This window comes from Solea senegalensis, linkage group LG2 (genome assembly GCF_019176455.1).
Source record: "Solea senegalensis isolate Sse05_10M linkage group LG2, IFAPA_SoseM_1, whole genome shotgun sequence".
NCBI classification, from domain to species: Eukaryota; Metazoa; Chordata; class Actinopteri; order Pleuronectiformes; family Soleidae; genus Solea; species Solea senegalensis.
In genome coordinates this window covers 2,250,632-2,277,674 of record NC_058022.1, presented here as the reverse complement: position 1 = coordinate 2,277,674, position 27,043 = coordinate 2,250,632, and the positions used below count along the sequence as shown (strand labels likewise).

Below are 27,043 nucleotides of genomic sequence, written 5' to 3'. Positions count from 1 at the left end.
CATACATCTGAAATAAATAAATACACTTTTGTTCACAACAACATTACAAATACATCCATTTCACAATCAGACATCATCTTAAATCAGTCCAAGTTGGAGACAGTGGTAATCCAGAGGCTCAGAAATTAAGACAGAATTATGTTTCGATCCACCACGACATGAATTGTCTGAAACCAGAAGTAACCATATTTGGAAGAGTGGTGGGTGGAGCCTAACTGAGACCTCCACTTGCAACCATGCACCTTTTTAATGACCAGTGTTTCCCAAACTTTCCACATGGGGGCCCACTTTTTAAAGATAGCAAACAAACGTGATCCAAATCACAAAATCAATCGTTCAATCGCACAAAAATGTGTGCGTCACAAAACGACTACTTCACATTTTTTTTTGTATTTTAAATAACACTGTATTTTCTGCATGTTATTTTAAACATATACACACAAATCTTAACTAAAACAATTTGTCTTTTCACAAAAAGTCATCGTATAGTAAGGCGTCCAAAATGTCATAGTACAGTAAGATGTCCAAAAAGTCACAAAAAAGTCATAGTCTAGAAATACATCCAAAATGAGACAGAAAAAGTCATAGTATAGTAAGATGTCCAAAATGAGACAAAAAAGTCATAGTATAGTAAGGCGTCCAAATGTCCAAAAGGACAACATTAGGACAGAGGAGTTACAGTGAGTGCTTACATTTCACAAACATTCTGATAGATCCGTGGTTCATTCGCAGCCTGTGGATATTTCTTGGACGGAATGGCGGGCATCAGGTATCGCACTTTCTTCCAGAAGCGAGAGTTCCGCGACGCAGCATCCCACGAACCCTCTGGCCACCTCAGAGGGGCGCTCTTGTTGATCAAATGCTGCAAGGTGATGGGAAGGTGTTTGTATCCTTGGGTCCCGGTGTCGCCCAACTGAATCAGAATCACACTCATCTCTCTCTGGACCAGTGCGTGATAGAGACCTGCCTGGAAAATCAATAACATTTTTATTCACAAAATGAATAGTAATTGACTATCTCAAGCTTAAATTACATCTAAATCTAAATCTAAAGTTAAATCTAAATGCATGGGACAAGCACTTGGGACACCCCTTTCCTCAATTTATGGTGTCCAATTAACAATGAGGAAAGGGTGATTGGGTACCCTGCTCAGGGGTACCCCAGCCCTTTGGCCTGGAGGTTACTTGAACCGACAAACCTCCAGTTGCAAGCCCATTTCCCTTCCGCAGAGAAGAATAAAACATTTTAATTTAAACATTGGTACAGCCTGAAGACACTGACTGGCTTACATCTATATTTCTGTGATTCCTACCTGCCAGTCAAACCCTTCTGCTGCTGCTGACTGATGGTCTGTGGTCTCGGACCCAGATCCTGAACCCGGGGAGATGAGGATGATCAGTCTTCTACTCTGTTTCATGTTGTTGTCAACCAGTTCCATACGGTCTGTTGGGTCAGACAGAAAGAACGGTTTATGTGAACACTTATGCAAACTATTAGTTAGTTATTTTTATTAATCCCCTTAGGGAAAGTATTCCTCTGCATTTTGACCCATCCTAGAATTAGGAGCAGTGGGCTGCCACACTAAGTGGCGCCCGGGGAGCATTGGGGGGTTGGGTACTTTGCTCAGGGGTACCCCAGCCCTTTTTGGCTGGGTGGGGATTTGAACCAGTGACCTTCTGGTTACAAGTCAAGTTCCCTTTCCACTTGGCCACGGGCTGTCCAAAACTATCTGCAAATCCCTATAAATATGACGGCAAGAGCAAGTTTTAGCATGACGTAACAACACATTTTATAGCCATATCTATAACATCTAATAACTTAAATAACGCATTTGTTAAGACTCTTGATCCACACTACAGAATCCCAAGCCGCAAACGTATGATGGAAGGCACAATTACAGACTCGTACAATAGCTGTAAAGAGAAAGTAAAGGCAGCTCTGCAACGTGCACACAGTGTGGTTCTCTCAACAGATATGTGGACTTCGAGGACCACAGAAGCATATTTTAACCGTATCTTGTCATTTCATTTCATTGTTTGTTCTGGAAACGTTTAGTTTCCCTGGTCAGCACACAGCAGACAACATCAGTCTAGAGCTGAAAAGAATAACAGATGAGTGGGCCATAACTCAGAAGGTGATAGCAGTTGTTACAGACAACGGTGCTAAGATGGTTTCTGCAGTTCACAAGGCTGGGTGGAAGCACTACCCTTGCATTGTTCTCACCTTACACCTACTGGTAAAAGATGGGATAAAAGCAGTCCATGAAGTTGTTCAGCTCTTGACAAAATGCAGCAGCATAGTCTCCTTTTTCTGCCATAGTGCAAAAGCTACAGAGAAGCTGAAGCAGATCCAAAAACAACTGAAGGTTGCAGATCAAAAACTGATCCAATCAGTGGAAACAAGGTTCTACATAGACTTAGACTTAGACTTCCTTTTATTTTCATTGCACAGAAAACACAGCAGTGAAAACCGGCAATGAAATTACGTTGCTTGGCAAGCAGATAATTTGTTATCTGTTAATGTGCTTCTGTTAGAGAGGCACAGAGCTCCCTGTGCTTAAATGATGAAGAGTTCTCCATGATCCACCTAACTGTTGAGGCCTTGAGACCCTTTGAAGAGGTGACGAGAGTTTTCAGCAGAAAAGTATGTGTCAAAAGTAATCCCCCTTGTATCACTACTTCACAGAGCAGCTGCAGCCACTGAGCATCAAGGTAGCTCTCTTTCAGCACAGCTGCAAATTCAACGCAGATTCTGTGGGATTGAAACCTGCCACAGTCTTGCTGCAAGCACTTTCCTGGATGTCAGGTTTAGAAACCTAGCATTCCGTGACAAAGACAATGTAGAAAACATGAAAAAGTGACTCCTCACTGAAATGCAGGAAACTTATCAGCTAACCTCAGAGTTGTTTTCTGCAGCCCCACAGGCAGCTGCCTCATCACCTGGGCCAAGCTCTGCCTCTGCACCTGGGCCAAGCTCTGCCTCAACAGGGAGTCCTGCACCTACTTCCAACTCTGCCCAAGTGAAAAAAGGGATATGGGCCGATTTTGACACTCAGATTTTGGCAGTCCAACAGCACCACACAACAGGTACCGATGCGCTTATTGAAATGCGTCGCTACATGGAGGAAAAGCCAGTTCCAAGGGACCAGGACCCATTACTTTGGTGGAAAGGCCACAAACAAACCTTCCCGTCCCTAAGCAGACTTGCAGCTAAGTACCTCAGAATCACTGTTCATCTGTACCCTCAGAGAGGATATTATCCAAGGCAGGAGAGTTAGTGAGCCAGAGAAGAAACAGACTGAAGGGGGATCATGTCAACATTCTGTTGTTTCTTAACAAAAACATATAAATGGGAAATAAGAGACAACGTAGAATGTGACCTTTGTTGTTGTTCAAGTTCAAATTCTGTCAAGTTATAATCTGAAGACCACTCTGTCTGGTCCAAAAAGAATTATATTGAAGTCAGAGCAGCTGTTCTTATATTCTCTTTTTTTGAGAATTTTTTTTTTAAATGTGATTTGCACATATTTTCAGTTGACTTGTTGATTTGCACAGATTGTCTTTAATTGCTCTGATTAAAGAGAAAACAAAGTCTGATATTTGGCTGCTTGTTTAATTCTCATATAGAGGTATAAAATACATTTTTCATAATCACATTCACAAGTTTTCATTGTAAAAGTCATCATTTTCAGATACACAAGTAGGACATCTAGTGGTATCGCACATCCCTATTGCATATCCACCTCAGCTTTGTGACTTTCTAAACCCACTAAATGCATTAAGGAATAGTTCAGAGTTGCTTGACCTTTGAAGAGCAAGTGGTTTTCCTTGTGTCACTGCTGGCACCCGTACACTGACATTGGTTTCAGTGAGCCAGGAATACACATGATATATCCAGAACTTGGGAGATCAGCCCGTGGTTGTATAAAGTACTGACTCATACAAAAAGTCAATACCTCATACAACCACACCTCAAAAACAGGGCTAGGTCACACAAAAAATCACAAGTGCATTCCCGCCTCAAAGGAGTCACAACTATTGAATTCAGTGGGCTCAAATCTATCAATAACAAACTGTCAGCCACATATATAGAGATTGAGTCAGTGGAATTGCAAAGATAGGCTTTGATTTGAGAGAGAAGAACATTGAGGGACCTGATTCCCACAGTTCTAGTGTGTTAGAAATTGCCAAGCAAAAAAAGTTTGGAGACGTCACTGCATGACTGCTGAATGCCAAACTAATGAGCGTGTGACCAGATGTGTTGGCATCACCAATTGTTGACGTCAGCAATCGTGTTGGCGTCGCCAATGTATCCCACAAGTATAAAGCTGTGGTTTTATCCAAGTCTGTTGTCCAGCATTCCCGTACATGCACAACTTCAAATAAACAAGTGAAACTCAGACCTTGTCCAGGAATGTCGTCTCTCCCTTGGATGAAGAGTCGATATCCGCACTTGTCCTCCAGAACAGACGGTAAAATCTGCATGACAAAGCGCCCGAGTGTGTCCTCAGCTTCCTTGTCCATGTGCTGTGTCTGGTAGACCACGTAGGCATCAAAAAACTTCACATCTGTGAAACACAAGTTACAGGAAGCTGTTGATGTCACAGTTTAGAAGTGGTGTATTTTCCACTTTCACTCTGGTACCCAAAGGGAAGGGTGCCAAAACACAGTGGAACAGTTGGGACTGGTACCATTTTTACTATTCCTAAATACTAAATTCATACCGTACTCCCAAATATTCCAAATTTAAATTTTCAAAAACAAATTTACATTTTTATCAACTATTGAATCTATTTTGCCATCAAACTGTAAAGGTACAGTGTGTAAAAATTCCTTCTGCTCTCCATTCCCTTCCAAGTGTGTCGGAGAATCTTTGTCGCCTTCATTTAGCATCAGAACTCAAAAAATGTTTAGTTTGTCCATTGTGGGCTCCTGACATAAATGTAAAAGGCTCATTCAGGGGAAATCCATACAATAAGGTGATTGTACACTGAATAGAAAATCAAATAGTTTTATCTTCAGTTTCTGTCAAATGGAAATAATTCCAATGACATTTAACATGCTGGACCTTAAAAATAAAGTTGTAAATTTGTTTTCATAATCTACGCACTCCGGTCAAAATTCCTCAGCTCCACTCTGATCACATGCTGTACCCTGGTATATGCAGTAGAACGGTATTTCTGATTTTCCTCCAAGTACCACCAGAGGAAGCTCACGTACCACTGGTGGTACTCGTACCACAGTTTGATAACCATGGGTTTACATTATTTTTCTTGTGCAAAACTTGGTAGCCAAGATTTGTTTTCATGTTGGTGTCTTTTTTGTAATTTAGTGTTTGATGATTTAGTAATAGCAACACATGGATGGACCAGAGGAAGATTGTGTACCAGAGCTTTTGAACCATGGTGCTATAAAATACAATTAAATTGAAAAAAAAACATTCTAAATGTTGTCACCAGACACCATGAGTTAAAAAAAATGAACATAAAACCCTCTCATCCTTACCTTTTTTGCGATTGAACGGACGGAGGCAGGGTCTGAACAAGAGTGCAATGTCGATAAAAATGCACTTAACCAGCCACACAGCAAGCACAGAGCCAAACACTGCTGTGATGACCAGGCAAATTATCGACCCTGGAAAACAAGCACAAACAAAGCTGTGTGTGGGTATATATTTTATTTTATTTAGCATTTTTCATATTGTTGACAAGCTTTATTTATTACAGCCAACAAGTATAGTTTCAGGGGCTACATTTTGAAACTCCTCCGGTCACTGACCTCTCCGCTTGAGCTGTAAAAAGACTGATTTTATTGAGTAAATATTCCACCCAGTGCATTTCAATTTAGTCTGAAAATCCCACGAAGACACTTGCTTGATGGTCAGGACCGCAGTGGTGGTGGTGGCCTTTGAAGGTTCCTCAATGTTTCTAACCAAAAAGAGAGTTTAGTCGATTAACGTTGATCACAAAGAGCTAAAGGTTTCACTTCAGCAGCAAAGAAATGCACAAATGTAAAGCAACAGTATGTACACGGTGACATTTCAGCATAATCCACGGGACAGACTCAAATCCCTCTTCATTTTACTCTCAAGATTCAAGATTTGTTGATTTGTCACACAAGATTGTACAAAGATAGCTTGTTGGTGAAATTAAAATTGCGACACACCCCTGTTGCTAACATCACATGTACGATTTTAATTGATAAAACAGTTGCTAAAAAAAACAACAACAACACAGAAGAAGTTGGGTTTACTCAACATGCCATGACCAAAATAGTAGCATTAGCTTGCCTAGCTTGATTAATAACTCTAAAATGACTCAAAATTGGTGGTTAGCTGCCCTAACAGCATATACTTATCATTTCAATCTTAACATTTGCTAAAAAAAAAAGACACAAGTTTGAGGGAAAATTTGTGTTTACTTCAGTCGTGGGATATTAACATACTTCAGTTAATGTTAACATCCCACGACCAAAGTAATAGCATTAGCACGCTTGGCCTGGTTAAAAACTCATTCATTACAATTCTCCCTCAGACATTTATCACAATTACGTTTATCTTACTCAGCAAAAGCTAAGCTTAAAATTATACATGTAATGTTAGCAACTAACTATGCTAGCATTTCTGTTGTGAAATGTTAGCATTATGAGCACCAGTCATTCTAAATTAGACTGTTCTGTACAGCAGCGTTAACATCTTTTCTGGGATGTGAAGGCCACTGTAGTTCCCTGATGTGCTTGGGAAAGGATGGATTGAATGAAGGAGTCTGCTTTCTCACCATTAGATGTCACACGTGCACACATTGGGCCTATAAATATGGAATATCAAGAAATATTTTTGGTTTAATTTATGGCGTAAAACAAGAATCTAACTTATTTTTTTTACTTACTAAATGAATTAGCTTATGAACTAAAAGGGTTGGCACAAAATATGATAAAGATATCATTGTTCATATCATGTTTTTGGTGATTCTTTTTTAATATTATTTCAAGTAAACTCACATCATATGAAAACAAATCTAAACTCTAGTTTTCTATTATATTTCATATGAATTGTATATCCAATGATTTTTGAGACATTTTGTGCATTTCACGTCGTCTTACAGGGTTTCAGTTTGCTCGTAGCCATCCATGTCGCCATCAATCTGCCATCGAGCAAAACAGCCCTTTTTCATATTAGTCCCGCACCTAACGGTGCAGTTCAGCTGGAGCTCAGAACCTGGTGGGAAAAAAATGACAATTCAGGTCAGAATAATTCACTGAGATATTTTTGTGATTCTGAAGAGAAAGCGCATGAGAGCACAGACCTCCACCAAGGCAGAATAACCTTGTGGATTGGTATAGAACTTTGCCTGCTTATAGCAATTAACATCTTACATAAACATGACACAATTCATCCTTCACTCTGTTAAGATGTCACTGAGATATACACATCTGAACTTTCTGGATGAAACATAGTCTGATGGTAGAGCGTCTGATCCTGCACAAACATTCCAAATTTAGTTAAAATTTGATGAGTTTTGACTTATTGAGATATGATTATGGGGATGGGGATTTCTTGAAAATGTGATACCCTTCGTGACATCATAAGTTGGTAGATTCTTAACAAAATTTAATGGGAACATACTTGGGTGATCAGGTACCCAACACAGAAGGTATTTGTTGTATTTGTGGCAGTACCTGCATCCATGTATCTTGGGTGGTTATCTTACCTTCATCAGCAAACTGCTCGTTTGATGGTGAGATGATTTCCACTACGTCATCGTAAATATTTGGTTCTGAAAACAACAATAAATCATGAGAATGATGAGTTCTCTCTACTCTTGTCCGTTGCCAGAGCCACAACATTTACATTCACTACAAACACAAGTGCAAGATTTCTTTCTGAAATAGCTGTATAGAAAACCAGGAAAAAGCTCTCTCACCACTAACGATGAGCTTCCTGGAGCCTGATGAGTTATAAACCTTGTGATTGTGGGACCAGGTGCAGATGCAGGTGTAGATACCCTCATGATCTTTGGTGGTGTTTAGAATCCACATGGGATTTTCATGCACACCAAGAAGATTGAAGTCCTGCAGAAGAGGCAAAGTAATTAAACACCACAGCCAGTCACTGAATCGTCTGTCTGACTGTATTAGGACTGAAATAATAGTGGGTAAATATAATTCTATCAATCTATCTATCTATCTATCGGTCTGGGGGAAATATTTCCAATACTGACAAGTGAAATTTCATCGCTGGAATGAAAGCTTGCCTTGAAAGGATACAGGTTTAAAACTGTGGAAACTCAAGAGTTGAATCAGGAGTCACTTTGTGCTGCTTAGTACCACAATCCATTGGCATCACTGACTGTAATCACAACAGGTCATACCTTGTACCAGGTGAGATTTCCTCCAAGCCTTTTACATGTTGTTGTGACAGGAATTGGACAAGAAACCCTTTTGTTCAACCCGGGCAGGTCAAGTTCTCCAAAAAGAATCTCGGGGTCAGCCCTCTGACTCACTTTGAGGACTGTAAGGTTCAGATTATAGTTGCAGCAGTTTCCTGAGGGGTACACGCGCCTAGAGGAGAAACAGTCCCACACAGTGAGGTTAAATTAACAGTTACAGCCACATTGTTCACACTCATAACTACAAGTGTCTTGTATCTGACTTTCTCATTTGAAAATGGGAACTGACAATCTTCTTCTTTTAGCTTCTCCCTTTAGGGGTTGCTACAGTGGATCATCTGCCTCCATCTTGTCCTCTCCCTTGTGTCCACTTCTGTTACACCAACTTCACAACATCCATGAACCTTCTCTGTGGTCTTCCTGTTTTTCCTCCTGCCTGGCAGCTCCATCTTTTGTCCAACAGAATCACTATAACACCTCTGCAAGTGACCAAACCATCTCAACCTTTACTCTCTTACTTTTTTTTTTACCTGAGCTGTCCCTGGAATATGCTAATTTATAATCATATTCATTCTGGTCACTCACAACGGAAAATATTAGCTCCAGCGCCTCCTGTCGCCAAGCCATACATCATAGCAGATCTCGCTAGCGTCTTGTAGACCTGATACTCGTCTCCACCCGCTCCACCCTGTCTGCACTGTCTTCTCCACCTCGCTTGGGCTGTGTCCATTGCTTTGGATGGCTGAACCCGGGTACTCCTCTCCGTCTACTCCTTGCATCTTCACGGTACCACATGCCCACCATCTTGCTCGTACTCACCTTCATTCTCCTTCTCTCCAGTGCGTAACTCACCACCTCACCACACTCTCTCCCACCTGTCTCCTACTCTCACTACAGATTACAATATCATCTGTAAACATCCACATGGACTCTTGCCAGACCTCATCTGTTAACCTGTCCATCACCTTAATCCATCCATCCATCCTCTACCGCTTAATCCTCCACACGGTCACTGGTGCCAATCCCAGCTGAATGGCGGGGAAAACCGTGGCTAGGTTGCCGGTCCATCACAATGACAATGCTGATATTTAAAAGTAATGCGCTGCAGTTTTAACTTATGGACTGATTTAATAACATATGTCAGTAAAAGTCATCAGAATGTAAGCCTTCTCTTACCGGGCAGTGTATATGCCAGAGTCCTTGGTGGTAGCGTTTAAGAAAAAAAACAGCGTGCCATTGCAATGTATCCTCTCCGTCTCGTCGGACTCGATCGTCACGTTATTATTGTGCCATGTGAGCCCTTTATTTTCGAGATATTTCTCAAGCAGAGCAAGAGACACAAACGATTCACCTTCAAGAAGTCGATACTCGAGATCTTTGTTCTTACACTGGGGCTCTGAAAGTGAGCAAGAAGATAATACTTATGAGGGATGATGATAATGATAAGTACATTGTTAAAATATTGTACTGTACAGTTGTGTTAGTTATTTGATGTTTACATTACCTGAAAATGCATATATAGGAATCACCACAAAGATCAAGAGGAGAAGATGTAAATTATCAATCATCTTGGGAGAAACAGAGAATTATTATTGTGTATTATGTGTGACCTACAGGAACATAACACCCACCACAGTTCAGAGCTTTATTGTCCCTCACGGGGAAATAAACAACAAACAATAAACAACCTCATACTGAATGATGCTATTTCATTCAAATCTGTTTTCAGAAAATCTGAAGCCTCTGTGCTCAAAAAAAGTTTGAGTATAAATGTAACCACAAGGTACAAGTACTTGCATGTTGAAATTCAACACAGCTCTCAAGTATGATGCAGCCATTATAGTAAGTGCCAAAGACTGCAAAAAAAAAAAGCTTAGCTACATAGCATGCTAACCAACATTTGCTTCAAGTAGATCTAAGTCCTAAAGGCAAGGGGGATATGGGATTGAATGGCACCACGAGTGATGCGCCCATGTTGAAATGCGTCATAGCTTTCTACAGAATGTGTTAAGTTATGACCCAGGCCCTTATGCTACGTACGAGAGCCTGCAAACAAGTTCTGTTGTGTTACATTAGCTACAAAACATGCTAGCCAATGTTAACTTAGGGTAAAGCTACGTGATAGGGGCAAGGGGTGACATGGGATTGAATGGAAGCACATGCTGAAATGCGATGTGGCTCTCTATGGAACGCAGTGTGACCTAGCTTTTCTGGTACGTCCAAAACACAGCAAACAAGTAATTTTCTTGTGTTAGAATAGCTGCAAAACATGCTAACCAATGTTAGCTTCAGGTAAAGCCAAGGGGTAGACGCAACAGGAGGTGAAATAGGATTGAGCAAATAAACAACAATAACAATAATAACCTTGATTTCTATAAGGCAAAGTGTGTATTAGGGACATGTTCACGATGTGACTGACAGCTAGTAATGCAGTAATATTTCAACAAAAACAGGATGCTCTGTTTCACATCTACTAGAGACCTGAGAGTCATCTTCACAAAACCTTCTGTAGTCTGTCTCCCTCCTACAAAGACATAAGAAGGAGTAGGAGTAAAAAAGGTATTATTAAAGGAGTATTAAACTATGAAAAAAAAAAAATCTGGCACAAGGAGTATTAAACAAAAAAATCTGGCACAAGGAAAAAAAAAAACCTGACCGTGACAGCAGCCGGCCGGGCGTGTGAAGGTGATTTTCTGAAATTGTATTCGTAACTGATTTTGTGTCATATGAATAACGTAAAGCCTATTCCTTATTGACATTGCCCCGCGCTCTGCCCAGTTCCAGCTATTTCATATTGTATGAATGCAGCCACCTCCTCCAAGTTTGTATGGTTTTAATGATATCATTTAATTCAAATCTGGAAAAAATAAAAATTCTTTATGGTTTATCGTCCTGAACAAACCAAGTTTCCGACACAGTCTCTTCAGCGTCCTAATACTAATCACCACACCGTGTTTATGAGCCAAAAGAGAGAGAATTTCTTTATTATTATAGCCGGTTCTGAAGTACCGCTTAATCGACGTGTCTGTAGAGGCAGCCATGGCCATCGACTATAGTACTTTGATATTTTCTAAATTAATCTTTTTTTTTTTTTTTGGCTAGCCCTAATACTCCTTCATAAAGACACACTATCACAGATTAACCCCTTTTTATATTTGGCAGACAAGAGTACATAAGAAAGAAGACGGGAGACAGAGTGGTAAACAAATAGCAGTAGCAGCGGAAATAGCTCATCGCATTATCACTGGGGATGAATTATGCTGTGGAAGAGACACATTCGTCAGTTATCAGTGACAAAAATGCAGCGGCGGCTGCACAAGCGTGCAGTTACAGATGGTGTTGATCTTATCTGGTACATAAAGCTCGGCCTAATATGACTGAAAAGTGCATGTTACGTGACACACTGATCAAAGATAAACTGAACTCTTTTCCCATCAAGGTAATAACACAAAAACAGCCCTGACTAGAAATCCACCAAATACTCTTACATTTATTAAAATGCTCTTGTTCTAAATCTTACACACTGTACCTTTAAGAAAAATAATTTGAGTGTATACCTTAGAATTTCTTATATTTGCACACACACACAAACCAATGAGTTTGTGTGTGAATTTATCAGAAGCTTCGTCTTGGGTAATTAAAGTGACGTGCTGTACGTAGAGTTTATAACTATTTTTGCATCTCTTGTCCGTAGTTCGTTCAGTTTTATTGTCAAACAAGAAAAAGAAAATATCCAATAACAACGAGTTAAATTTCCTCTGACTTTTTGCCACATTTCTGTCCTGCAGGAACAGCGTAATAACATAATAACAGCATAGCTGGAAGTTTAAATCACTTTGGTCATTTTAATGTGGATTTATTCACTGAATTTCTTTATAATCTAGTGTTTGATGACTTAGTAACAGCAACAGACAAACACTCCTTCTATGGACGAGGGGAGAACGGGCACTCCGTACTCCATTCACCCACTTTTCACTGACACTGACTGGGAACGCAGTAACAGTATTACATATCACCGTCAACTGTAAACACAGCGCAGTGAAATATATAAAATAAACGTGCAGATGTTTACCTTAGAAGAGTGTGAGTGTGTGGACAGTCTGTGGACTCTCTGTGTTGTTGTCCTCTGTCTTCTTCTATGAGACTGAAAGAGACACAAAGAGAGTTTTATTTATCACCGTCTCCCTCCTTCTGTGTGATGATGACACTCATGTGGGAGTGTCTGTCATGACACACGACATAAATCATCATGAAATTACAAAACACTTAATTGAAAAAAGAAGAGAAGAGGTTTGAGTTTTACTACGTTAGAGCCGTCGTTTCATAGTTGACTTGAAAAGTGCTATATAATTATAATGATTACATACAGTATATTCAGCCCAATTTTGATTGTTTGCATTTCAATTGACTGTGTAAATGACCCCGAGTTGTATCTTTGCATGACATGTTCTATAAAAATAAAGATTATTATTAGTAGTAGAAGAAGTTTGGTTTTTTACTCACAGGAAACGGCAGAGTTCTCTTCTCTTCTCTTCTCTTCTCTTCTCTTCTCTTCTCTTCTCTTCTCTTCTCCAGTTCTACCACTGATCATGATCCATTTATACTTTCCACAGGGCGTGTGTGTGGGTCTGTGTGTGTGTGTGTGTGTGTGTTAATAGATAATTGGACTTCCTGTAACGATCCAAGATAATGGCTTAAAAAAATTCTGGAGAAATCATTATGAGCCATTATGTAATATTTGGGAAGGCGTTTGTGGTAATGTAGCTTGAATATTTCATTCATTTATTCATTCATTACAAAGCTGTGGAAATCAGTCCACTCTCATTTAAAGTGGACTGGTCGTCACTAAGTGTTTGTCCATAGAACCGTGACGGGAAACTTTCTGAAACACTGACGTGTGTGGACAGGTGAACGATGGTGAGGACAGGTGAATCATGAGGACAGGTGAACGATGGTGAGGACAGGTGAACGATGGTGGGGACAGGTGAGCGATGGTGAGGACAGGTGAATGGTGGACATGTGGACAGGTGAGCGATGGTGAGGACAGGTGAATGATGAGGACAGGTGAACAATGGTGAGGACATGGTGAGGACAGGTGAACGATGAGGACAGGTCAATGATGAGGACAGGTGAACGATGGTGAGGACAGGTGAATGTTGAGGACAGGTAAATGATGAGGACAGGTGAACAATGGTGACGACAGGTGAATGTTGAGGACAGGTAAATGATGAGGACAGGTGAACGATGAGGACAGGTGAATGGTGAGGACAGGTGAACGATGGTGAGGAGAAGGGGATTGACGAGGACAGGTGAATTTTTATTTTAATATTTTAACTTGTATGTGTGTATTTTTTATACCGTGTTTTTTTTCATTTTCATAACACAATTATGCTAAAGTATCAACTTTCTTATTTTATTCTTTGTTCGTTGGAATTTATAAATTTGACCCAGAATGAGTTTGAAGCTCTGGCGACAGTTTTACGGGCTCTGCCGATTTGGGTTTGCAGTTGTGTGTTGTCCCCAGGATGCAACTATGTGCGAGTGCTCATCTCTTTTGTGTGTAACTGAGGCCTCGTTGGTAACAGGAAGAAGCATATGTGTTATCTGGTGTTACGTGACTGACAGGGCAGAGGCAGAGTTTAGACGGGGAAAAACACTGTTTTGCACTCTGACTTTTCTGTATCCCACATGCTGTTCTCATGTGTATTTTGGTTTTTAGGGAGCAGTATAGTTAGTGCGTTTTTTTAATTTAATTTTGGCTCCAGGTTCCTTTTGTTCTATTTATTTATTGAGCATCCTCTCGCCCTTTGTTTCCCGTTGTTAATTGAAGCAATTTGGTATTCTAATTAATAAATATCTTTGTTTAACCGTAAAACATCTTTTTTTTACCCCTTTAGCCTGGTCGTAACACACATGATCTCAATTTGTGAATGTTTTGTTCACAAGCCTACAGTGTTTTCGTGCGTTTCAGGTTTTTCTTTGGAAACAAAAACAACAGTAATTAAATCATGTTGATTGAGTCTCCTCCCTTGAAACAAGGTTCCAGTAAACGCTGTCACTCTGACTTTACTTTATTGTAGGAACCACCAAGCAAGAGGAAATTATGGGATAATGTTGCTGTAACATAAAGAAGTAGCAGGGTACTGAATCTTGAACTGGTGACCCCAGAGTCTCAAAACATGGGTGGACATTTTCTGTCAATAAAACGGCAACTTTCCAGTTCGTTAAAAACCAACAACAGTGATGCGCTGGACGTTCCTCTATCAGAGCTTTCTCAGAAATGGAGTCTTATCTTCTCCATAAGGAGGAAATGCAATTTTCCTTTTTTTCATATATCTGCATAATCTAAGTTTATATCAGAATTCTTTTCGTTTTCATTGCCGTGGGTTTATCTGTAAGTTTGTCCACCTGTTAGCGTCTCCTGTCCACAGTTTTTGACGCTTCACTCTGACTTTTTGTGATCACCCGTGTACGTTTTGGTAAGAGTCTACCCACTCATGGCATCACAAAACTTGATTTGAATGAAATGTGGTACTTGTATGCAGGATCAGACACTCAGTATAACTCATCCAGACCTGATCCAGATTATGGTTTAGGCATTAATTTGAATATAACATGGTTCAGTGCCATTGAACAAATTCAGATTGATTCGATGGCAATAGCTATGAGCAGGTAACGCTCACGCTTATGTGGCTCCACGTTCTGAAACAAATTAAAATGTTAAAAATGTTGTTGAACAGGTACAGGAGGACATGTGAAGTTTTATGAGAGAAAAAAAAATATGCTAAGATAAAATCCTCTCTCTCTGTAAGGCTGAACAGGAAATGTTTTTTTTTTCAGCAAATGTGCTTATATTCACAACATTGAAGATTTTTACATATAAACCCAAAGAGAAAGTTTTTTGTGTCATGTTTTATAACCAACTGTCCTAAAATAAGACAAAAAAAGAACCTTTGATAACTTGATCATGGAAATCCCCACCAAAAAATCAAAACAAATATATATATCAAAACTAACTTTGCAAAATGTTATGTTCAGCAACCCACACTGAACAGATTAGATCACATGACTTCAAAGGATATGAAAATGACCACAGGATAAAACCCAAGAGATTAGAAAGCACAAAATGCCAAAACAATCAACATAAATGCTATGAAGGAGTGACTGAGACCTTATTTGTGTTAAAGCTGGTGTTTGTGTAATGGTTTTGTTAAAAAGTGTAAAATAACGGTGCTTTTCCATGATACAGTTCTAGCTCTTCTCGGTTTTGTATGACTTGTAAAGCAGTTGTTTTCTGTGTAAAACTGAATCGGGTTTGTTCACAGAATCATTCCGTACTTCCTGCATGACCAGACATAGTTTAATCTGTTAGCACTTTCATTTGTAAAGGTTTGCCTTTAATTAAAAACAATTCGTGTGAGATTTGTGTCCCCTCACAAGAAAGAACCCCAACTTTGTCAAAAAAACACACAACAAAAACAAACAAACAAAGTCAATTTTAAACAATCTAATTTTCTTTTAGTCCAGTACGTTTACTTGTACTTAAGTAAAATGTGGTACTTGTACTTGAGTAGCATATTTTCAGTACTCTTTCCACCTCTGGTCAAAGTCCTCGCAACCTAATCCTGATTTAGGATTCCAAAATGGCTGTCAAAATTGTAAAAAACAACAACAACAAAAAGAACTCTGCTACTTTCACTGTTGATTGCTCTTCTGTCTCGTTCATTTCACACGAGTCAGTCGTATGCATAGCTCTGTTTAATTTCTATCTGTCCACGGTGATGCTAACAGCGACTAGCATTCGTGTTTTTTTTCCTGATTTCTCAACTGGAACGTAGTGAACTCTGAGGTGACGTTGCTCCCTCGTTCGGACTCCTGACGTATATGGAACACACAATACATGCTGTGCTCACCAAGTGAATTCAAGAGGTGACGTAGGGAGACGAATGCTAACAGAGCTAACAGAAAGGACGTTAGCTAAAATAAGTTGATTTGATTTGGGACAGCGGCTGTAACATTATCTCAGTGAACTTCTTTCAAGTAGCCTATAAATCATTTACCTGAAATTGCTGTTCCAGGCAGTAAAAATATCAGTATTAATATCTTTATAGGTGAACTAGCTTGTTTTAACTTAGTTCTGGTACGTGTGAAGACCTAGCAAACTGATTTTACATGTATTTTTGAATAATACAAGGTGCACTAATTCATTTCTGTCAAGTCTGTCCTTGTCCACGCAAAACATTACAAACAAGTTCTCATTATACACGTTTGTAGGGGTGAGGGTGGAAGAGGAAGAAAACAAACGCATTAAAATAGTAACACACACGTAAATGAAGTCTGTAGAAACTTCAAAACGGTGTCAAATTGTGGTAAAACATTTACAAGTGTCCAGTTTCAGGGTTTTATTGTAATAAGTTCCAGTCGTTTGATGCAGCAAACGATAATGACAGTTGTTCCAAAGTGAAAATTGGAAAACCAGTTTATTTGTGTTTTTATCAAAGTATTTACATTTAAAATAAGTTAAATCAGCCTAACTAAATCTTTAGCTCAATATTTTAACAAACAGACACAACGCTGGTTGCAATCTCAACAACTTGTACAAGAAAAGTCTCTGGTTTTCACTTGTTGGCAAACTACCAATAGTTTGCAAAAGAGAATTAACATAAAACACTAAAATTGCTCCAACGAAGAAATGTTCTTAAAGGCGTGAATGTAGATTTTAAAAAGAGAAAAAGAAAGTCTAGTAGAAACATCCAAACTCACACAATGGAGCTGTAATGCAAACAGTGCAGTATGTTCCAAAACAAGAATCCAGCAAATGTCTTTCCCAACTAATTGCACACAGGTGGAAATCCATTGGAAATAATTACTGACTGCAGTTTCACGTCAGCAGCTACATCATTCAGATGCCAAACAGGAAGCTTTCACTAACACTGTCTGTTGTGGATGGTTTCTTCTTGCAGGCACGGAGGGCATCTGGTACCTCAGATTATTCCAGAACCTTCTGCTGGAGTACAATTTGGTGAGTTTGTTGGTGCCAAGAAAGTCTTTCGTCCACTTCAAAGTTCCTTGTTTCCTCTTAATGTAACGAAGAGACTCTGGCAGGCGGCTGTAATCCCCCGCGCCATCTGGTACAAGAGTTAGAGTCAATTTGAAGGGAAGCAACAGATATAAGTGATGATAAGTGAAAGAGTTGCGTCAATAAACGTTTCCATGAGCCACAGGTGACGTCAAACACAAGAATCAAAGCCAACAATGCCGAACTGCAGATCGGTTAAAGAAGACTTAAAAATCCTGAACACATGCGTTTATCTGAGGAAATGTCTAAAATCGAAATATCCAACAGTGGAGTCTTTTGTATTTAGCGACAGCACTGCCGAGACTACGCAATATTTTTGGTCAGCATGTCAGATTATCAATCACAGTGACACTTATTCTTGCAGATTGTGGACCCGTTCTTGGGTGTCACGAAGAGGACATTATGGCCTGTCTGTCCTTCATGTTACGGAGCACTCGGAGCACTCTGTTATCCTCTTGGTCAGCGTCCAGGAGCAACGTCGTAGGAGACATCGGGAAATGGAGAAAATTCGAACATGCTAGACTTTTCGTTGGGGGTGTTGCGGAGCGTCCCAGACGTCCATAATCTGGACCGTCACGACCGAATTTGCTTGAAAATCGGCCTGAATTCATGTAGTGTTCATGCAGTATCAGAATTGTTTTTGTTTTCATTACCCGTGGGTTTATCTGTAAGTTTGTCCACCTGTTAGCGTCTCCTGTCCACAGTTTTTGACGCTTCAATTGGACTTTTTTGTGATCACGCATTTAAGTTTTGGTAAGAGTCTACCCGGTGATGGCATCACAAAACTTGATTTGAATTACATTTGGTACTTGTATGCAGGATCAGATACTCAGTATACATTTCATCCAGACCTGATCCAGATTATGGATTAGGCGTTAATTTGAATGTAACATGGTTCAGTGCCACTGAACAAATTCAGATTGAATCGATGGCAATAGCTATAAGCAGGTAAAGCTCTATCTGTCTGTGACAGGTCTTTGTCTATGTTGTTAATCTGGGCGGAAGGTTATCCAGATTAAAAACCAAATCATTATTAGATCTGCTCGAGACATGTGACTCACCAATTTCCACCAGAATCACTCGGAGGTCGTTCTGCGTGAGAGCGTCGTAAATGCCGATTTTCTGTTCGTAGACCTGCCGGTTTTGGTCGGCGTGTAAGTGTGATGTCTCCGCTGTGCTCCCATCAGTGGAGGACTGTGAGAGTACGATTATCAGTCTGCGGCACTGGCGCATTGTCGCGGCAACGGCATCATGAAAGGCTGTAGAATGTTCAGAAACAAAGAAACTGAGCTGCCTGCAGGGTTATCGTCTTCTGATCGTCTTACAATAACATGCTTTAATCTGTCAAGTGGGTAAGAAAACTACTACTTTACTAAAAAACAGGTGAGTGTCTGTTCCTGACCTTCACCGGGGAGGTCGTCCCGTCCTCTGATGTACAGGGAGTAGCCATGTTTGGCCTCCAGCTCCTCAGGTAAGATCTGCAGAGCAAAGTTTGCCGCCTCAGCAGAACTCGGGGTGTCGGGATGAAGGAAGCTCACGTAGCCGTCGTAGAGCTTCCCATCTGGCGCTGCAGAGAGAAGAGCAGTGTCTCTGTGAAGCTTTTACCATTTGTGAGTTGAATTAAATATATGAGTCTTTCTAAATGTGTTTTTAACTGTTTACATTTCAACGTCTGGCTGTTTTGTGGTTAAAGTAAGCAAAGAAAGAAGTCCAGATGGACATTGTCAGGCTTGATTGTCAGATGTGCACAAAACCCAGTTCATATTAATGACAACTAAACACTTCCAGCTAAATAAACTTTGGGCGGGTTCTGTAGAAATGCAGCGCTCAAAGATAAACACTGACCTGGTTCAGAGAAATGTCGACGCAGCTTCCTGCAGGCCAACACGACATTGACTTTGAAGAGATTGACCGCAGCAAGGGTCAGCAAGGCCAGGAAAGTAGTGAGGCAGAAAGCAACACTGATGTAGAAGACAGTGTGGTCATCTGGAGAGGAGAGGAAACACTTTAATTTCAAACACAAGACATTAAAGACCTAGAAAATGATGCCTGCTCAAGCATATGATTTCTTAGGAATACATTTGCCGTGTAATAGCGCTCTGTGTAACTTTAGAAACCACATGTTCCCTGCACCAAACTCCATAGAGAAAAGCAGTGATTTTACATCACAGGCACACAGGACTGCAGACTCCATCAGTCAGTTCTAATGTGTCATTTTGTGACTTCTACATTTGAAATACGTTGCTCAGATTAACTGAAGTGACATAAAGTTACAAAACAAAGCAGCTTTAGAACAGCAGTCCCGTGTCTTCATGAGCTATGGACTTTGGTCACTTTGTTTTTGTTTTTGATTTTTGTCGTCATCGTCTTAGTCGAGGTAGAGTCGAACGTGTTTTTAGTCGACGGTGGAAGATGTGGAGGCTTTTTGTTTTCCCACATGCAGCAAACTCAGCATTTACAAAGAAAACTGTTGCCACACGTTTCTCCTCAAGTATTTCTAAAGCTGATTCATGACGATCGATTTTGGAGTCCGTATTTATATGCACTCCCCTTCCAGTGTGTATCTGTAAATATTTAAACACTGATGATGTGGGAAATTGGAGTTTCCTCGTAAAAAATCAAAGACGTAGTCTAATGACCTTCTTGGAGCAGCATTGAGACATTTTTGTTGCCAGTTGAACTCATTATGTGGCAAACAATGGGGACGTTCAGGAACAAAGGAAGGACTTTAGGGATGGACAGCGTGGACTCGTTGAACACCCGGCCTGCTTCGTGAGAACTGAAAGACAAAAGGACAAAATGTATGAGTCAAATCAGCGAGGTAATGAATGTGTTGGTCGATTTATTGCAACGGGAAACAGAAAACTCACTATTTCCAGGACTCACTGAGTTCCTTGTAGTCATCAATTAATTTCCCATCCACAGTCCAGTACATGAGAATTCCCTGGACCTCACTGAAGCCGATAAAGGCTTTACACTTTAGCTCGACGCTCTTACCTGAAGTGAAAATAAGAAACAAAGCAGCTATTTACAAATGAAGTTTTAAAAGGACGGTATTTTAAGACGTGGTTGTTGGGCTGCTGGTGCCAATCCCAGCAGACACAGGGCGTAAAGTGGGCTACACCCTAACGGAGAGGCGATCAATCCACACAGAGACGTGTATTAGGTATTATTTTCCGAAAACCTACTGTCCATGAAAAGTAACTGAAGTCAGTCTGGAAAGACCAAAGCTTGTTTTGAGTCGTTTCCGTGTGGACGGAGATATTTCCTGAAACGATGCCATCTTTTACAGGGCACCTTTTGAAAAAGATTTGAAGAAAAGCCCTTGTTCTGAGCACGTCACAAAAACCCGGGTCTGTTTGCTGCAAGGCAAACCACTACACCGCCATGTGGCCCCAAGGCGCATTCATACACGGAGACGGACGAAGCAAGAATCTTGAAAATAATCCCCGATAAACAAATTGGGACTGGTTCCATGTTACTCACCCACTTGGACCACGACTTTCTCTTGAGGGTTCACAATCACCGGCACTGAAAGAATTGTATCTAAAGACATAATCAGAGTAAAATAAAATGAGTCAGTGGGATAATGCCTCACTGTGTTTAGAGGAACAGCCAAACTAGCAAGAACTCTGGGAGGTCATTTTATGTTTTGTGCAGTGTCAAGACCTACAACAGTAAAAGTCACCAAAGGTTTCACAGAATAGCGACTGTTTTTTCGCCAAGAAACACTCAGAAGTTGTCATAATCCAAATTTGGTCAGATTGTCTAATTTGTGGTTCAATCTGCCTCAAACTTGACATGTTTAAATTCAAATCCACACTAAAAGCAAAGTGTAAATATTGACTTATGGCAACAGCATCACCTACTGGAAACTGGCAATTTCTTCAGTATTGAATGTAGCTCCAATGATTATTGTTCAATCTGCCTCAAATGTCAAATGTGACATATTTGATTAAAATCCAGGCCTAAAGAGTTTGATGTGCTAACACTGACTTACAGCAACTGCAGCGCCACCTACTGACAACAGGAAATGCTGCTGTGTTTTTTTCAAATGAAGTGAAAAAAAAAAGCATTTGGCACTAAAGCGTTAATTTAAAGTGACGACACGTACCATTGTTTACAGTTAGATGGATGCTTCGCGCGGCAGTGTACGTCCTGCCGTCCACGCTGACATCCACTAGGCAGGTATATTTCCCAGAATCCTTTTCAGTGAGCGAGGGAAGCCGCGCGTTGCCATTCTCATCCGTGTGGATGACCTTCACGGGGCGGCAGTCCTTCACACAGACACATGACAATTTTCATGTGTTCATTTTTGATGAAAGTGACAAAAAAATAAATAAATATAGCAGGTATTTGCTTCAAACACCAGCAGCAGATTCAACCTGTCACATGTTTCTGATTTGAACAATAGAGGGCAGTGTTGCTGCTTGGTTTTGCTTCACTGTGGGAACTTTTAGTGAACAATTTTTGATGAACATTTGCTGATTTAATTCAGTTTATGATGTTTCTATGTGTATTTTGACCTAATTCAAGCACTATAGTTAATATCTCCATAAATGTGATAATCCTGTAACTTGTGACACACATTGAATGTCTTTAATGTTGACATGAAACCTTTTATACAGTATGTTATAAAGAGTTGACAAATAAACTTGCATTTTTGACTCAAATCTTGACTCAAATCTATTAACTTAGCTTGAAAGGTGTAATAAATCTTATTCACTTACAGATCTGTACCGGAAACCCAAAGACTTGTTTTAGTTGTGTAACCTATACTATACCGCTAAAACTCCAAAGCTACGCAGGGGGGCTCATCACTTCCTTTCACCATGGCCTTCAAAATAAGAGCGATTGACTTCTCCTTACTTACGACTTCCTGTACAAACCTTTGGTTATGCATAACAGTGGTTATGCTTGTAAAACATAACACACAGTTTTGTTATATCATTTCAGAAGTTATTCTCATGAAATAAAATACAAGTTTTCTTATGTTATCTTACATCTTAACTGTTGTACAACATTAGCCTTGACAGGAAGTAGCCACACTTTTACACCTGTTGATAAGTCGGGTTTCCAGAGCAGATCAGGTCAAAATATGCAAACGATGTGGAAAAAAACAGCACTTTTTTACATAGATACCTTCATCCATCGTACGATTGTTGTCTTATTCAGTCTGAAGATCTCTTTTTGTTTGCAGGGAAGTAGTTCACTGACTCCCCGGCGGGCGGTTCTTTTCTCCAGTGGATCAGGACAAGCTCTAGTGGACACCAACACCCTGAACTTCATCGCCAATAATCCAGCCTTGCCCCTGTAGAGCAGGAGATAAAAAGCAACAGAGCTGCTTCTAACCATTTTTGCTGGCATTTTACCGTAATTTAACATCTTCAGAGACGGTTTGTATTTACAACAGTGAGGACAGCGAGGTAGACCATGGATGGTTAGATGTTTACTGTAGTGTCGTAAAAATATGTACTCCAAAACTGCAGGGGGAGCTCTATAAGAGAAAAAGGCAAAGTTCCGCCTGAAAGATCCATAACTCCATTTGTGCTTTGTTGTGCCGGCAACTAGCAACTTAACGCTAGACTCGTTAAGTTGGAGGAGGAGGGAGAAAGAGTGCAGAGTGGTTAGGGGGCGTGGTCTGGTCATGAAATCTGACACTGAGTTTAAGCTGTCAGACAAAGGTGCTGCTCACACAACAATGTGGAGAGAGAAAGACGGCAGAGCAACAGTCCCTGCGTTTAAAAAAGGGGGAGGAGTCTTGGACAATGAGCCTTGCGCTGATTGGACAAGAGAGTGATGTAAGCGTGAACCAAGCATGGACTAAAATAGCCAATGACCAAATGTGAGCGTAGTAGTGGGTGTTTAACCAGAGAGGGCAGTAGATACACAGATAAATTCAAAACTTTAAACTCAACTGTGAGGATTTACAAATAACATGACTCGATACACATGTACACATGGGGAAAAGAAGTCATTTAGGGAGTTAGTTAGACTTTAAAGGTGTTTGTTTTGGTATAGAATCACTTAGTTCATGATAAAAACAAGAAATGTTTCATGTAAAATGAATCTATAAATAACAACAGCAATTTTAAGCTCTACTCAATCAAACTCCTTGACAACGCTGATAAACCAGGTGTTTTGTGTTTTGTGTACCTTCTCTCGCAGGTGTACGTCCCGTCATGTGACGCCTGTACAGGCAGAAAGCCCAGTAACCCGTCTCTGACCTCCACTCCTCTGGGCAGACTCACGTCCGGCGTCCGCGCTCTGCTCCACGTCACGTTTGGGGCAAAGGGACAACTCAGCAGGAAGAGATGGCCGACGGTCACACGGTAGGTATCTGGCTCCACCCTGTGGCCTGAACGGGACAGTGCACAGGAAACCAGACCAGACCAGACCAGACAGTCATGTAGATACAAGTGAAGGAACGACTATATCTACTTCTATAAATAAATAAAGGTTTAATCATAATAAAATGGATTATCAGCCAGTTTGATAATCCTGGTTTTTTGGGGGGATTTTTGAATAAAAACACATGTTTTGGGTTCTTTTCTCCTCTTTCACAGTAAAGTTCTTCATCTTACCTTTGAGCAGAAAACAGAATGTTATCATTTCAAAGATTCAACATCATCATCGTCATCTTTTTTTTTGTTTTTGGCCCCATTTTGGTGACATGTTGTGACGATTGTTTCTGCAGAAGAACAATACCTCAGCGTCTGATAACATCATCCTCACTCATTTCCTCTGAACACTGATGTTAACATAACCTCACTAGGTGGGAAACTTCCTGGAGCCTCAAAAGACCACAGAGTTCTTAAAGTCAACGTTTGACGTATTTTTAACCACAGGAAGTTGAGTAACATGTGCACCGCAGCAATAAAATCATCATTTTTTGACAGGTTTTTTTGGATCTTATAAGAAAGAGAGGATAAAGGAGAGCTTTGATATTTGTCACTCATTTGTGTTCAAAAATAATGAAATAGTTATTAAACATATTCATATTAGGGTTGTAACTTATTTTAATTTTCATTGTCATTGAAACGCTGGATTGTTTTCTTTGATTATTCAAGTCCTAGATTTTGGTCTTTTAGCAATTGTTTATATTAATCAATTGGGTCGATATTTACCTTTATTTATCAGCCGATTGTTACTCATTACGTTTTTTTGGTACTTGTTTAAAAGTCATAAAAATGTTACTTTATACATTATACCATATAGTGTTTGTACCAGTGGTTCCCAAAGCCTGGGTCAAGACCCACAGATGGATCGCAGGTGATTGTTTTTGGGTCCCCAGATGTAAGTTTATGCGTTTTTAAATAGGAATTTTGATCAGCATATGTAGAAAAAAAACTAATAATAATACATTAAATAATAATTCAAGTCACCTTATCTCTCTCTCCATCTTCATCTAATGTCACTATACCAGTTTGTGAAGAGATGAGTATTTTCTCAGTTGGTTCTTGGTGTAAAAAAGTGTTTTTTTTAACCCACTGGTTAACAGGAAACGTTATATGTTGATGTTGCAAAAACGCTGCATCACGTGTTCACTTTCACTTCACTATTGAACAAACTGAACCAACACAACAGCGTTCATTCACCTCTGTCAGCAACGACTGCAACAGCAGCTTTAAATGTTAAAAACAGGTTTAATTTCAATGAGTAAATGACAAGTTACTGATTAAAGTGGTTGATTAAACAATGTAAAAGCTGGACCCGGTTTAGAGGATGGGGATACTCACTGTGAGCCATGGACTTGAACCTCAGACACAGCAGAGCGCTCAGTGAGCACAGCAGAGTGGACCAGGACATGGTTCTCCTGAGTGGACGTGAAAAGGTTTACATTTCAGTGAACTCCTCATGTTCTCACACTCACTCAGTCACTCACTCACTCACTCACTTACTAAATACTCTGAGCTGAGGCAGTGATGCAAACAGGTTACAGAAAAGAAAGAGAAGTGGTAAATACAAACTTCCTTTCACAAGGAAATAAAGAAACACTCCAAGTCCAGTCCCAGGAGACTCCACCAAATATTTTAAAGGTTTAAGGTCAGCGGTCTCCACATTAGACAACATTATTTCAACATTCAACAACCTTGACTGAGTAGAAACAGGAGTTGTTGATCCCCTGCTGCCGCCTTCATGAAGTCCAAATGTGTTATTTTTTGACTTTGGTGTTTTAAAAGCTCGGTTCAGATTTACTTAAATGACACAAAGTGACCACACAAGGTTTTCTCTATGGGTTTTGGTGTGGGAGAGTGAGCGGTTTACAAACTTCAGTTTCCAGCCTGTGAAACAAACAAAATGATTTTATTGCCCCCTGGTGGTTAACTACTACTTCCATCCTAGATTCTGGACTTTACTTTAAGACTGCATTCATTTTTATACACAACCCTGGCCTTTGTTTGGAATTTTCTCAGGGTTACGATGTCATTTCTCTCAAAGATTTGTAGGAAATTCCAAATTTCCCATAAGAATTGACATGAGCATGAAAGATTCTTTGTCTGTGGAGACTTCAAAAAACCCAAACTACCACTGTATTATTATTTTTTTAAATAAATAGATACTTAGAAAAGAAATAGAAAAAAAAAATATATATGTGTCTATATAGATATATATATACACACATATATATATATACACATGTACTGAAAATGTAATATTGACATAAAAATAAATTTGCTTAATTTATTTTCAGCTTTTTACTTGAGATTTATCACAAATTACATGGTGGGATTAATTCATTTAAAAAATACCTGGATTATTACCTTTTTGAAATTACAAAAGAAGATTAGGGCCCAATGTAATAAAGAGATTAAACCTAGAATTCTGACTTCTTTAATCAAAATTGTGAGATTAAACTCACAATTCAGATTTTCTTTAGTCAAATTTGGAATTAAAGTCAGCATTCTGACTTTTTTTTATGTGCCCTAATCCTAATCCTCTTCTGTACAAAATAACATCATGTGTTACAGTAAAGCGACAGTAAGAATGGTGGATAAAGTTATAGTTGGTATGTATATTGTGAGCTGGGTCACACGATCTATAAATAAATAATTTATATACATACGATAATCTGTATAAAAGAACGAGTCAGGACAAAATCAAGTGACACATTTTCTGTTCATCACACACATCACAATCAATGATTGAAGTTTAAATTGGTCTTAAATTAGCTGAAAGCACTTACCCGCTGCTTATTCTCAAGACACACTGGGTGTTTTCCATTCACTCTTATCTCTTTTGTGCTACTTCCACTGACCTTTCCACCCAATCACCAACCTTTGTTTTATCTACCAATCAATGCAGCACTGTGCAGCTCAGATGCAGGTTTGGTTGAAATAAATAGGCCACGTAACCTTGTGTGCATCACAAATGACGGTGACAGCTGGATAGTAACAAATACACACATGCAAATGTGTCTTTGTAGCATCGTGAGGACACGGCATAGACATAATGCATTCCTCAAAGTGCCTAATCCTGGTCCCGAACCCTAACCCTAAAACCAACTCAAAACCCCCAAAAAGCCCTTTAAAGTTGTGAGAACCAGACAAAATGTCCTCACAAGGACATAAATACAT

At 39.8% G+C, this 27,043-nt stretch overlaps 1 protein-coding gene across 1 annotated transcript; it reads right to left on the bottom strand.

Annotated features, from left to right (window-relative positions):
- On the bottom strand, nt 1-25,658 carry LOC122763674. The gene is made up of 22 exons (XM_044018344.1): nt 25,205-25,658; nt 23,622-23,823; nt 22,608-22,776; nt 21,580-21,742; nt 20,952-21,011; nt 20,336-20,462; nt 20,105-20,244; nt 19,311-19,451; nt 18,868-19,032; nt 18,527-18,724; nt 17,287-17,514; nt 9,891-9,965; nt 9,563-9,782; nt 8,369-8,558; nt 7,922-8,069; nt 7,709-7,774; nt 7,101-7,215; nt 5,778-5,926; nt 5,505-5,633; nt 4,403-4,567; nt 1,313-1,443; nt 1-967 (listed from the first exon to the last, which is right to left on the bottom strand). Exons 1-22 carry the CDS (start codon nt 25,272-25,274, stop codon nt 689-691), a joined length of 3,330 nt encoding a protein of 1,109 aa, XP_043874279.1. The 5' UTR covers nt 25,275-25,658; the 3' UTR covers nt 1-688.
- Nucleotides 25,659-27,043: the final 1,385 nt, after the last annotated feature.

What these genes read in the sequence shown, in the direction of transcription:
- LOC122763674 (XM_044018344.1), bottom strand. Translation starts at nt 25,274, where the DNA reads ATGTCCTGGTCCACTCTGCTGTGCTCACTGAGCGCTCTGCTGTGTCTG. An exon ending in CTCAATGCTGCTCCAAGAAG is followed by an intron (nt 19,452 to 20,104) that starts GTCATTAGACTA and finishes TCTCCTCTCCAG; the next exon opens with ATGACCACACTGTCTTCTAC. An exon ending in AGTGATTCTGGTGGAAATTG is followed by an intron (nt 17,515 to 18,526) that starts GTGAGTCACATG and finishes CTCTTGTACCAG; the next exon opens with ATGGCGCGGGGGATTACAGC.